The sequence below is a fragment of the Pectinophora gossypiella genome, chromosome 19 (assembly GCF_024362695.1).
Source record: "Pectinophora gossypiella chromosome 19, ilPecGoss1.1, whole genome shotgun sequence".
Classification (NCBI taxonomy): Eukaryota; Metazoa; Arthropoda; class Insecta; order Lepidoptera; family Gelechiidae; genus Pectinophora; species Pectinophora gossypiella.
The window spans coordinates 8,936,313-8,951,067 of record NC_065422.1 but is presented as its reverse complement, the minus strand read 5'-3'; the positions used below and the strand labels follow the sequence as shown (position 1 = coordinate 8,951,067).

At 39.2% G+C, this 14,755-nt stretch overlaps 1 protein-coding gene across 2 annotated transcripts; it reads left to right on the top strand.

Moving 5' to 3' along the window:
* Nucleotides 1–5,561: 5,561 nt before the first annotated feature.
* LOC126375698 (intraflagellar transport protein 57 homolog) lies at nt 5,562–7,449 on the top strand. Of its 2 annotated transcripts, none has more exons than XM_050022794.1 (3): nt 5,562–5,663; nt 5,964–6,146; nt 6,360–7,449. In XM_050022794.1, exons 2-3 carry the CDS (start codon nt 5,974–5,976, stop codon nt 7,309–7,311), a joined length of 1,125 nt encoding a protein of 374 aa, XP_049878751.1. In that variant the 5' UTR covers nt 5,562–5,663; nt 5,964–5,973; the 3' UTR covers nt 7,312–7,449. The 2 variants fall into 2 exon arrangements, with proteins under 2 accessions (XP_049878751.1, XP_049878750.1); XM_050022793.1 differs by lacking the exon at nt 5,562–5,663 and adding an exon at nt 5,771–5,832.
* The last annotated feature ends 7,306 nt before the right edge of the window (nt 7,450–14,755 follow it).

The following is a 14,755-nucleotide window of genomic DNA, read 5'->3' as shown; positions in this document are numbered from 1 at the left end:
TACCGCTTCTAATTTTATCGTGCCAGTAACACGAGATAAAGCAGCTCTTTATGATAGAATTTTTATTTTATTTCGCGTAGAAAATCATCTGAGTGGACTTCGAGTGACAAATGGGGTTCTAAAGATATGCCGGAGTGAGGAGTCCAGAAATTCGTGGAGTGGAGATGCGATGCGTTCTACAGAATATCAGAAGTTGCTTTTACAACTAAAGGTTTCTTTCCTTTAAAATTAATTTGCATAATTTTCCACATTTAATACTATTTTTGTAAGTACTGCCAATTAAAAAAAAATAGGTTGTACTTAGGCTAAAATACCTATTTAAAATTTGGTTTGCATGCTGAGTCACTCGTAAGTCGTGTTTTTCCGCAAGAGTGATAAAAATTGTGGTTAAAATATATTGGGAAGATTAACTGAAAAACATGTTTTAACAACGAAAACAAACGTTCGCACAAATACAAATTTATTAAGTACCTATTCATAGAGCTAAATCTGAATCGATTTTTAATGGAAAATGTCCATAAAGCCAAGGTTACTCAATCGGCATTGTGGGAAAGATTTATTTAAACTGCGTCCCGAAAATAAGTCATCAGGCAAGGTGAACGCGGGTGTGTCGCGGTCTGACTAACGCGGGTGACACTCGGGTGGTCTAGAACGTGCAGCAAATTGTAACAAACCTTATTGTAGGTTTGTCTCTGATTACATTAACTACTTGGCCGGTCACATGGGGAGCGCTGAGGGTTCACCCGGTACAAACATTTCAGACAAAAAGCCTAAGGTCGTCGCCTGCGAGGATTTTACATAATATAATCGTAATATAATAGTGGTTATAAGTAATATACAGAGTGTTAGTGACATCGTAACGAAAACTTTGAGGGTAGATTCAGACCATGATTCTGATTTGATATCAAGTGGAATTTTCCGTCGCAAAAGTATGGAACTGAAAATAATTAACAAAAACAATAATTTTTATGAATTTTCCCCGACAACAAATTCCACTTGATATCAACACAGAATCATGGTCTGAAGCATCTCACTCAGTATTCGTTACGGTGTCACTAACACCCATATGTACTTGAATAGCTACTTGTATGTTGTGTAAGCGACATCGTAACGAATACTGAGAGGGATGATTCAGCTCATATCCGGTGAAATTTTCCGTCACTAACACCCTGTATAAATCGTCGTCTACTCCAGCGGGAACGGTTTCAGGGCAGCAAATAAGAGACCCCCCACACTAGCGTCTTTCGAGCGTCGTCGTCGTGCCAGCGTCCGCGGAACGTCCACGCGACGTCGACGCCGCGGCGACGCGACGCCAGCGCTGGCCGGCTGCCGAACGCCGAGCGTGCGCGGCGCTGGCGTCGCGTAGCCGAGGCGTCAGTTCAACGTTTTTTGCGAACAAGTACAATGCACAACGCAATCTAAGCGCTGGCCGGCTGCCGAACGCCGAGCGTGCGCGGCGCTGGCGTCGCGTAGCCGCGGCGTCAGTTCAACGTTTTTTGCGAACAAGTACAATGCACAACGCAATCTACTTGATTTAGTTTCTTGTAAGTTTTCTAAATAAAAACAATTTTTTTTTTCGTGATTTAAAGATTGCGTTTTTACTTACCTCAATGTAATAATAAGCCTCTCTTCAGGTGACGCAGAAATCCTCAAATGGGTATCTTGATATTTTATATCGTTCTGTATCAATTGTAATAGTTCGTCAAATATTCGTTTTGGCATCCGTAAATAATCATAAAAGTGTTTTTTATTATTTTTTATATGTTGACAATACAATACGAAATAATCGCTTTCCTGAACTCTAGCACTACACAGAGGATGTTCCCAATGTTGACGACGATGTTTCCTTTTTCGTTTGCGTAATTTTTGGATCAGTAATATCAACAGCAGTGTTTCTTCGTCGGAATCCATTTTCACACTGATTGTACGCGACAGGAGCCGCGGTTACGCGACGCTAGCGCAGCGCACGCTGGGCGTTCGGCCGCCGGCCAGCGCTGGCGTCGCGTCGCCGCGGCGTCGACGTCGCGTGGACGTTCCGCGGACGCTGGCACGACGACGACGCTCGAAAGACGCTAGTGTGGGGGGTCTCTAAGTGTAGACACTACACCTATAATAATAGATATTTATTATATCCATTCAAACACCACAGTATTCATGCTGTTAGTAGTTCAAGCCACTAGTAATATGTTATGTGATTTAAAAACCCCGCCAAGATGATAAGAAACATTTTCTCAGCCAAAGATATTATCTGTCGTCTGAAAACTAATCCTGTTCGAACTATAAAAATCCCACTTAGTACTTCCGGTAGTGAAATTGTGGCATCTGCGTCATTTGATACAGAAATCAACTGGTGGTCGTTTGTTCATTAGTAGAGACAGAAATTGGTTGCTATTAGTAGTTTGATTTCGGTATTAAAATATGACGTAGATACTTGATATCACCTTCTTAATTGTGTCTTAATAATTTGTGCCTTAACTTATGGCAATAGTAATCAGGTATGCCATCTGACGTCCGACTAAGTAAGTATCATTACTTATTAATTACTCGATAATTAGGTAATAACGTTCACAGAATAGTGCAAAGCTATGTTCCTTACCATTAGAATGGCACGAGTTTAACACCCAGTCAGGCGAGTCATCATCATCATCACAGGAGTCTGTTTCAAGCGATTTATGACTATCATTATCGCGAAGGTTTTTTTTCTTAAGTACCTATATCTGCAATAGTAAAAGTCCGTTTGTGTTACTATGAGCAGATGAGCTGAAGGAGAACTTGGTGTTACGAGAAATAGATCCAGTGGCATAACATCAGCAATTAGCGAATTGAATTGAATGAAGCAATTAGGGAATTGCTTCCATAATGAGGTGATTCGGATACTTTAATCCGTTTCTATCTCCACGACAGGCTGTCTTTTAAAACGACGAATTTGCTTTATAAAATTTGCAACAGCTCCTAAGCGAGATGGTTGGGATGCTCAAGTCGAGTTCTGTAGCTTTTGCTCAGGTTATTATCGCGAAGTGATGCACTTTTTTTCATGACTGCGCAAGCCCATTCTGGAGCGGCATATTCTTCCGTACACTTTGCAGCAGAAGCCTCCAACAGGTGGTAATGTTGTAAGGAAAGTGTTCTTAGAAATATTTGTAATGCTCGCGTTGCTATTCGCCCGTGTGTCACGTCATGTGTGTTAGTCACACACATGACCTTCTAGAGTAAGTAAGTAGTTACGTTAAGATTTCGCAATAGCCAATATAGATATACTTAGTCCTATTTTTAAGATGTTAACAGTCTCCGTGGTCTAGTGGTTAGAACGTTAGGCTCACGATCTGGAGGTCCGAGTTCGATTCCAGATGGGGACATTGTCGAAATCACTTTGTGAGACTGTCCTTTGTTTGGTAATAAAGTTTTGGTGCAATAAAGTATATTTGTAAGATCTACTCAGAACCGGCGTACGTGTATGAAACGATTGATGAATATGGAGGAAGCAAGAGTTGTGTCAGGGTCGAATCAAATGGAATTCCATAGTCTCTGCTTACTGCTTGCCATAGAGGCGGCCAATCAGCTCGCGACACCAAACACTTCAGAACCCCGATACCGACCCCACCGGCGTGGTCGACGATTTCCCTCATTCAGCGCTTATCGCTATCGACCCACTGGGTTCAATTAATTCTTTCAAATATTTTTCCTCTCAGACGACGCCCTGAGCCGAGGTTCGCGCCCAACTTGGCCCTGTTGTCTTAAATTTTGTACCGGGTGAGAGCCCTCAGCGCTCCCCATTTGTCCGGCCAAGTAGTTAATGCCATCTGCGACAAATCTACAATAAGTCACGTAAAAAAAAAAATGATTACCCGGGTGGGAAATAGGCGTGGGTTTATGTAATGTGTGTATAGGATCTAACAGGTGGATGCCTAACATGGCGCGCTCCATAGCCCGTTGTGCTACTCTAAGTTTTTAAACGTGCTCTTTCGTGAGCGGCCATGTGTACTTGTACTTACTTCGTTTCAGTATTTTTCTGTGATATTAGGTATTAGACCACAAAAAAAAGTTTTCATCTCGAGCTCCTCCGTGCTTCGGAAGGCACGTTAAGCCGTTGGTCCCGGCTGCATTAGCAGTCGTTAATAACCATCAATCCGCACTAGGCCCGCGTGATGGTTTAAGGCCCGATCTCTCTATCCATCCATAGGGAAGGCTCGTGCCCCAGTAGTGGGGACGTTAATGGGCTGATGATGATGAGGTATAAGAGCTTGTCACCTCCATTGTTCCCAAACACAGGTTAATTTTAACCGTGTACTAGACGGCTAATTAATTCGTTGATTCCGTGCCAGAAATACCCAAATGACTTCCCGGGACCTTGATTTGTTTGAGTACCTGTTTAATATACTTAGCTACGTGTGACTGTACCTATGTGTCTATGGGGAATTCACTGTGGTCCTGTGGTATTCGAAGCACCAGTTCGAACCCCCGCACTTGCACCAATGAGCAGTTGGCTCGTCCATTATCGGCGACACAATTCACCGCCTATCATGTTGGTCTAACAGAAAGTTCGGTGAGGTGTGAGTACTTAGTTCATCTTGCGATGTATGTACCTCTGACTACCCCATTGGGACAGTCCTGAACTTGTTATGTTTGTGTCGTCGTGACGGTGGACGTGTTGTAACGAATCTGATTACGATGACAACACGCGATAGGTGTTGGCAAAATAATCCTACTGTAACAATGTGGTGAAATAATACTCATGCCAATTTATTTCAAAGTAATAAAGTTGATTACTTTTGGCTCTGTCCATCCCATTAGGGATTACGGGCGTGAGCTAATGGTCATTTCATAGATCTTAATTATTCATTTATCTTGGGCCTGAATGTGCATCTAAAAGAAAAGGAGTAGGCTACTGCATTATCTACGCGTAGCCACGTGTTCTGCCTGTAATTTTATTCCATTGTACCTGCCTACCCTGAAACGGATGTAGCGTAAAGAATGATACGCAATGGCAGAGGTACATAATGGTATGAGAGAGAAACTCATTATAGTATAGGATCTCACCATAGAACGACCTTCACCGACCTGGTTAATGGATGAAAAGTATTTTATATTCAATTAAATATGACAATTTTATTGCAAGTGGTTGCCTAAAAAATTTCGCTCGATGAAGGTCGTTCTATAGTGGGATCTTAGGGTGGTATTAATAAATGAATCTCAGCTGAGACTGCCCTCAAGATCATGTTCAAGTCTCTGTTTTTACATAAGAACTGTCGCATTGACACAAGATCATGTCAGTCTCGAAGCTGAGATTAGTTTATCAATACCACCCTTAGACTATTAGCGGTGAACGACATATACAACTGTAGATAAAAATAAGTAAAAGTATTTTTTATCCTACCTTCTACCAAAGAGATTTTTTTTTTGTTTTGGTTTTCCCCGAAGTGTAAGGCAAAGGGAACTATGCCCATACAGCCATGTCTGACGTATTTTTTTCTTGTCTACCAAAGAGACTTATTTGCTGTAGTAAACGTATAACTACAACTTGTGTTACCATAGCAACAGTAATGACAACAAATACAAAACCAGACAAATGTCAAAACGTACAGTTTGAAAGTCGTTTTTCCTGTTTCGTTATCGTTGTTATAAAAATATTTTCTAATTTACGTGTATAAGTTGTGGAATATAAGGTTAGTATAAGGTAAATTAAATAAAATAAATAAACTAAGTACCTATCTAATATGCTGTAAATAGGCTAGTTTCCAACTAGTCAAATCAGTTGCTTTTTACTACAAGTCACAACACGAAATTAATAAATATGAAAGAACACTATGACGCCATAGAAAAGCGTGATTAAATGTCGGACTTATTAATTATTAAGTTTTTCTTGTATATAAATTCGTAATTATGTTATCTTTATCAATGAAAATGTTTTTGTTAGTTTTAGATCTGTCTTTATTTAGTAATCAGAATTTGTTCATAACTTGTAGGGTTTCCACAATGGATCTCAACCTGATGGACAAGCTGCGGCTTCTGAAGCTCGACACGGAGCTCCGGCCAGAGATCAAGATGAAGCCGATGAGCCGCTACTACTTCATCACCTCCACCAACCCTGGAGAGCAATTCTTCGTGTTCGCCTCCACTGCCGCCTGGCTCATCAGGAAGACTGGCAGGTATTTCTCAAAGAAAGAAAAATGATCTATTTCTGTGAAGGACGCCACAGTACAAACTTATTATCTTTAACAACAAAAATGCATAACCTACTCAACAATAACACACATTAATGTGTAGAGGGCATTCTAAAAAAAAAGTACCTCTCTCAGCATGATACCGTGTCACGAGCCGTACCGTGTATGCCAGCAGTAAAGACATTAATATCATTTCAGGACCTTCGAGCAACCCCACGAGGAAGACGACCCCAACTCTACCATAGCCACTATCCTTGACATACTCAGAGAGAAAGGAGTAGCAGTCGACTTCTCCTCACACAAACTCAAACAAGGCTACGGCGAGCAAGTCTGCTACATTCTGAACGTGCTCACCGACGAAGCCATGAAGAAAGAAAACTTCGAATGGCTCAAACCAAAAGTAGATCTACCAGATGAAGGCGAAACCGTCGATGACGTCGATCAAGTGGAGGATGAAACTGAGATTATATTAGACAAAGTCGAAGAGGAAATGGCGATTTATTCCGAAGAGTCTGAAGGGGAGTTCCAGAATGCCGACGATAAGGATAGCAATGTAGGGAGTAAAGTTCACGATTGGGAAGCATGGAAGTTGGAACTAGAAAGGGTGGCACCAGCTTTGAGACTGAAGATATCAGCAGATGGAAGGGACTGGCGCGCGAGACATGCGCAAATGCGCAGTTATAGAGACGAGTTATTTGAAAGGTACAAAATGACTGGAGCTCAGTTGAACAAACTTCACAGTAGCATAAGTTCGATCATGGACAAAGTGACAGCTCGAGAGAACATCTTGAACGAACAATTTGAGCCTCTAGTCAAAGAATACGGCGGACTTCTAGACGAACTGAACAAAGTTACGAATGAATATAAGGAAGTAAGCGTTGGGGTGACAGAGCGGCAAGAGTTGCTTAACGAACTGACGGCTAAAGTTGAGAATATCAAGCAAAGGACAGAATCCAGGGGCTCGTCCATGAACGACAATTCTCCTTTAGTGACAGCAAAGAAAGCGGTGGCGAACCTGAAGAAGGAGATACAGGAGATGGATTTCCAGATCATAGTGTTGCTTTGGCTTCTGACGACCAAGGAGAACCCTAACAGCAACAACTACTTGGCCAATGCTGAGTCCAGGATGGTCGCCAGTGAAGCTTATTAAGACTAAAAATAAACTATAGTCCATTAATAGAAAGATAGTAGGATATAAAGATAGTAGGATATACAGAGAGTGTTGTATATTAGAAAAATGTACTTATTGTTAATTTTAACATGATTTATTACATTAAATACATTACGTTTAAAGATAAATTGGGTATTTATAAAATAAATAAATATAAATAAGTATATAAAATATTATTAATAAATATTATTGAAACGGTAATGATACGTACTTACTCTTTGTTTTGAATGAGCAAGAATTGTAAAAGATAAATATGAGATTCTGACAGATCATAAAGACAGATCTAAAGTAGACAAAAAAGTTTCCTTTTTTCTATTTAACTTATTTATTTATGAACTTATTAATAAAGAAGAATGTAATAATAAGTACGATATTTTATCATGTTTTTCTATGACGGCACAGGTTGCATTTTCATACAAATTCCATGATAATTTCGTGTTTTGACGTTTAGTAAAAAGTAACTGATTTGACTAGTTGGAAACTAGTCAACTTATTTCTCTCGCTGTTTGTCCTAATTTTTTGACATTTCCCCATACTATTTGAATGTATGGAGAACTGACAATATTTAGAGACACTTGTTAAGTACCTTCCTACTTGCTGGGTTGTTTGCTTGGTGAAAATCAATAATAACTCCAAAATAAGTCTTCAACACGATATAATCAATTCTTGATATTACAAACAATAATGGTTTCAACGGACACTGGATGGCAACTGGCCATGTAGGGAACTAGCGGGGAGAGACGCGCGGGCGCGGGTTGCAGTGCGCAGGCGCGGTACGGCGGCGGCGGGGCGGTGCGACGGCGGCGTGTGCGACCACGGTGAGTATATACTTTATAACTTTAGCTATGTATATTTTTGTTCTTTACTAATTTTTAATCTTTTTCTTTTCAGGTTTTCTTTCTTACAGGTATTTTCTTCTCTTGTGTTAACAACCTCCGGCCTCCGCGAAAATAAGACAGGAATTCTTCACTCGGCGCAATACAACGGACATATCCTGTTGACTGCTCTTCTAACAGTGCCTTTACAAGTCTTGATGTCAAATACTCGACAAGCTCCATCAGATCCTGGATACACCTTTTCTATTCTTCCCATTGGCCAATTCATGGGTGAAGTGGATTCTTCTTTTATTAAAACAAGTTCTCCGGGCTGAAGATCTACCTGGCGCTTCTGCCACTTGTTACGTTGCTGCATCTCACAAATATACTCCTGGCACCAGCTGTTCCAAAAGTTCTGTCTTGCTTGCTCTATCTTTGCGTATCTGTGTAGACGATTTGGGTTTACATCTTGTAGGTCTGGACTTGGCAGCGACGTCAGAGGCCTTCCAATTAAGAAGTGCCCTGGAGTAAGGGGGGCTAAGTCATTTGGACTCGAGGACATAGGACATAGAGGACGGGAATTCAGTATAGCCTCGATTTGACAGAACAGTGTTGCAAGTTCCTCAAATGTACAGTGCATATTGCCTAACACCCTTTTCATGTGGTACTTTGCTGACTTCACAGCTGCTTCGTACAAACCACCAAAATTCGGAGAATATGCAGGTGAAAATTTAAACTTTATACCATCATCAATAAATGAGTCTGAAATTGAACCGGAAGAGCTCTCAAGAAACTCTCCTAACTCGCGACTGGCGCCTACAAAGTTGCGGCCATTATCAGAAAATATCTCGCGAGGTTTACCGCGACGAGATATAAAACATCGTAAGGACAAAATAAAAGCCTCTGTACTAAGATCGCTTACTAATTCTAGGTGAACTGCCTTTACCTTAAAACATATAAAAACGCATAAATATGCTTTTACTAATTTAGCACCGCGTCCTTTTTTTGTTGCAACGAAAAAAGGACCGGCGTAGTCAGTTCCAGTTACTTCGAATGGATAACCTGGTACAATTCTTTGCTGGGGCAAGTTACCCATTATCTGGTTCGCAACTGCTCCTTTCAGTCTTCTACATCTTATACATTTATTAAAAGTTTTACGAGCTAATGTTCTGCCATTTATAGGCCAGTATTTTTCACGAATGACTGAAAGGAGCAACTGGGGCCCGGCATGCAAGTACTTCACATGATAATATTCAAATAATAATTTGGTGAAGTGATGATCAGACTTTTGGACGATCGGATGTTTTTTGTTATACGAGTAAGTAGAATTCTCAATCCTACCTCCTACTCTGATCATCCCTTCATCATCAATTATCGGATTGAGATTTGAAAGAGAAGACTTCATTAATTTATCTTTGCTGTTTAAACCATAAAAACTTTCTGTCTGTGCTATACGAGCTAAATACAACTCTGCTCTTTCAATCTCATCCACTGACAATGATTCCTTTTCTTTCGTGATATTTTTCTTACAATTTCTTATGAATCTTAGAACGTATGCAAACACATTACGCAATTTTCTGAAGCTAGAATATTTACACATGTCTATTACCTTTTCCTGTGTTTGAATGCATACCGTATGTGACCTAATTTCAGGTAAGTCTACATTTTTAATTTCTTGTTTAGGCCAGTTTGCTTTATCTTGCATCAGAAATTCTGGGCCCGACCACCACATTGACATTGACTGGATATCTTCGGGTGCGATCCCGCGCGAAGCCAGATCCGCGGGGTTCTGCCCGGACTGCACATAATTCCATTCACTGTCAGTGGTAAGGTCCACAATCTCTGATACACGATGTGCCACAAACGTTTGCAACTTGTGCGTAGGCGTCTTCAACCATCCCAAAACTATTTTCGAGTCACTCCAATATATTTTTTCTTTTATTTTTACTCGCAACGAATTTGTGACTTTGTTACATAAGCGTGCTGCTAACAGTGCTCCACACAGCTCGAGTTTTGGTATGGTTGTCGCCTTGAGTGGTGCTACTTTTGCTTTCGCGCACAATAAGTGGACTGTACAGTGACCTAGAGAATCCACTGATCGAACGTAAATGCATGCTGCGTACGCTTTCAAGGAGGCGTCCGAAAACGCATGCAGCTCAACATGAATACTGTTACTACAGATGGCGTGGCGTGGGATTGTTATATTTTGCAATAATTCTACATTTTGTATAAAATTGTACCATTTTCCACTTTCTTCTTGAGGTATTTCCTCATCCCACTCCAGTTTCTGTAGCCACAGCGATTGCAACAATATTTTACATGAAATTGTACATACACATAATAATCCTAATGGATCAAATATACTGGAAGTTATTGAAAGTATTATACGTTTTGTACATTTGCCTTCCTTTACATTTTTTGCTTTACTTGTGGGCATAAATATAGTGTCACTATCGGGGTTCCATTCAATACCTAAAGTATGAGTCACATTTGATATTTTCAAATTTTCTTGTTTACTACATGAATTGTTTGTAAGTTCTTTCATTAATTCTTTAGAGTTACTTTTTATCTTTCTTAGATTGAAACCGGCTGAGCTAAGGTGTGTGGTGACTTGCTGATAAATTTTCTTTAGTTGTTGTTCATCATTATAACCTGTTATTAAATCGTCAACATAAAAATCTCGCGATATAATAGTTTGTATTAACTCATCACCACACTCCTGAGCCAACTGTAACAAACATCTGGTGCTAAGGAATGGTGCACATGAAGTACCGTAAGTTACAGTATTCAATTGCAAGTACTTCATGCGCTCCCTTTCGCTCTCACGCCATAATATCATTTGTAAATATCTCTGCGACTCGTCTATCATTATTTGACGATACATTTTCTCTATATCGCCTGTTAATATATAATTGTGCTCTCTGAATCTTACAAGTATAGAGAAAATGTCGTCTTGAATGGTAGGTCCCACCATGAGGATATCATTGAGTGAATAACCTGATCTTGTTTTTGCTGACGCATCAAACACTACTCGACATTGTGTACTTTCACTTTCCTTTCTTAATACCGGATGATGCGGCAAAAAGTTTGCATTTTCAGGTTTTTCACTCATTGATAAATGCCCAAGCTCTTGATATTGATTTATGAAATCTACATATTGCTCTTTTACGTCAGGTTGTCGCCGAAAGCGCTTTTCTAGCGAATCAAAACGTTTCTTTGAAATACAATAAGAATCTCCTAGTTTATCAGGCGACTCTTTCAGCGGCAACGTGACGCAAAATCTTCCGTCTTCCATCCTTCGTGTATGCTCCACAAAATGCTCTTCACAAGCTTGCTCTTCAGCCGACCAGGACTGCTTTTCAGGAAGCTCTTCCAGCTCCCAGAACATCTTCAACTGGTTCCTGATCTCCTGACTGAAGTTACAATATACATTTTCATTAGGTAAGTCTCCAGTACACATGACAGGTCCCACTACTAACCACCCTAACTGCGAATTTTGCAATATAGGTTTATTAATTCCCATTTTTATTTTTTCAGGGCACGTTATTTCCCAGAATACGTCTGCACCCAATAGTAAGTCTACTTGTGCTGGGCGGTAATAGTGGGGATCTGCCAAGGTAACATTGTTAGGTACATTTATTTCAGATGTATCTACTTCCTGACTAGGTAAGTTGCTTGTTACTTGTGATACTACAATCGCATTCACTTGTTTACTAAATGAATTTGTACATGATTGTATTACCAAATTACACCGCTCTATTGCATTGAAAGACATGTTGTTTATGCCAGTAACACATACCGTGTCTACTTTTACAGGCTCAATTGCTAATTTATCTTTCAAAGAACGTGAAATAAATGAGGACTGGCTGCCGCAGTCCAACAAGCAACGTACCTCTTGCTTAGACTTGCCGTCTATTACAACGTTTACAATTGCTGTCGATAACAGTACTTGATTCGATATACAGGATGATAGAGAAACCGGATTAGTTACAGTGCACTTGATCTCCTCCGATTTCTGTACGTTTGATACATTTCTATGCAGTAATGTATTGTGTTTGCGGTGGCAAATTCTACAGCCACTTAATTTACATTGTTGTGCAAAATGACCACGTCGAAAACAATTTATACAGAGTTTTAATTTAGATACTACATCGTTTTTGTCTTCGAGTGTCATGTTTTTAAATTTATCGCAAAAATATAAATAATGATCTCCATTGCATACTAGACAACCATTATTTGTCTTGTTCTCACAAGCAGCGGCGACAAATGCTTTTTGCTGCTTATCAACACGCTTGAATTGCTGTCTGTCACTATTTACTGTGACTGTATTTTTGTCGCTGCTGCATGTGGTACTCATTTCCAAAATTGTTGCTCTGTTACGCAAAAACTCATAAAATTGTTCCAACGTGGGTCTTTTGTCCATACTACTTTTACGTTCCTCCCACTTTGTACTTGTCACACTATCCAACTTGCATGAAAAAAGAAAAATTATCAAAGAGTCCCAATTTTCAGTTGGTTCTCCTAATGTGTTCAATGCACGCAAATGTTTTGAAATATGATCTGCCAAATATCTCAATGATTTTTCTGATTCTTTATTCATTGTTTCAAAGTTAAATAGTGTTTTAAAATGAATAATAGTCAACTGGTTTGTATTATTAAAGCGATCACAAATAAGTTTCCATGCAGTTTTATAGTTTTCAGCTGATATTTCCAATGATTCTATGACTGATTTTGCAACACCAGTTAATGAACCTTTTAAGTACTGAAACTTACTTATTTCACTCAGACCATTATTATTATGTATCAGGGACACAAAAGAATCTCGAAATTCCAACCATTTATTAAAGTTTCCATCGAAAGAAGGGAGAGTGATAGTTGGCAGTTTTATATTAGTGCTACAGCACGGTGAGACATCATTGCTTGTTTCATGATAAATACTAGACCGATTTTGAGCAGTAAGTTCTTGACTGTCAATTAAATCCTGAGCTAAACTCATTGCCTCATAAAATGTACTCTCAGTGGTATTCCTTTCTACTGAAATGGTCTCTGAAGTACCTGCCTTTTCTGATTCACTCTCCTTTATTTCAATTTGTGACTGAATCTGATCATATTCTGTAAATAATGATTCTATTTTGCTTAATCTTATTTTTAATTCTTGTACTTGCTGTTTAGATACCTTTTTTAAATTTTTAATTTCCAAAACGTAATTTTTAAAAACCGTTAACCGACCCTTTATAGTACCACGCTTTATTCTTAGTTCTTTCAATTTACTTTCCTTACTCATGTTTGTTACCTGTTCACTCTCAGACTCACTCATTGTATTGGTTTAAATAATTAATTAGTAAACAAAATAGTTCACTAATCCAACCGCAATATAGTATAAAAAAGGTAAATTGATAAATACCTTATTGCACGCAAACCTGCGTAGGTGATTTGTTTACCGAAACAGCTGTGAATCCTCCGCGAACTCGTCAACCAGTGAACTCGGAGCTCGGACGTAGATAGCTCTCAGTACCAAAGCGCTAATGGGACGGCTCAACGTTTACTGAACCCTTTCCGTCTCTCTGGAATGTCACAATCAATAACTTGATCAATACACTTATTTATACTTTTTATGTTTTTACTCGAAAATGTCGTGTTTTTACACTTTACTGACACTTATTTACAACTGTTACTAAGTTAATTTTATGTAATTAACAGAATGAAATGCAAATTGTTTACATAAACTTAGAATATTCCGTATTTTTACTTTTTCCAATGAAATATTTTATACCTATTGTTGTACAGATTGATGAATTATACAGATCGTAATACTATAAAGCTTTTACAGTGTTTATAGCGGTATGCAGTTTAATTGAACGCTATAACACGCTTTATTTTACATGTATTTACGAATTACTACGAATCTGATACATTATACATGAAAATACGAAATAATATTGTTAAAAATATACCTGTGAGTTGCCGTGTCCATTGATTCTAGAATGTTTCATAAGTAGGTAGGTACTTGCATATACACTATAATAATTTACGAATTGATGTTCTTACAACACTGTTCACTATCAAAACTATACGGAAATAAGAAAATAGATTAGTAGAAAGGATAATTAAGGAACGGGCAAACCTCCCTTCTTGAAAATATCCTCTTCAGTCGATCGCTCGCTTCATCGATCTTTCCAGATTTTTGTTGTCATCAAGGTTAAATAGGTAGCACGGTTCGAACTTCTTTTCCAAATTACAGATTCTTCTCGACGGTCGCCAAACTGTTAAGTACCTTCCTACTTGCTGGGTTGTTTGCTTGGTGAAAATCAATAATAACTCCAAAATAAGTCTTCAACACGATATAATCAATTCTTGATATTACAAACAATAATGGTTTCAACGGACACTGGATGGCAACTGGCCATGTAGGGAACTAGCGGGGAGAGACGCGCGGGCGCGGGTTGCAGTGCGCAGGCGCGGTACGGCGGCGGCGGGGCGGTGCGACGGCGGCGTGTGCGACCACGGTGAGTATATACTTTATAACTTTAGCTATGTATATTTTTGTTCTTTACTAATTTTTAATCTTTTTCTTTTCAGGTTTTCTTTCTTACAGGTATTTTCTTCTC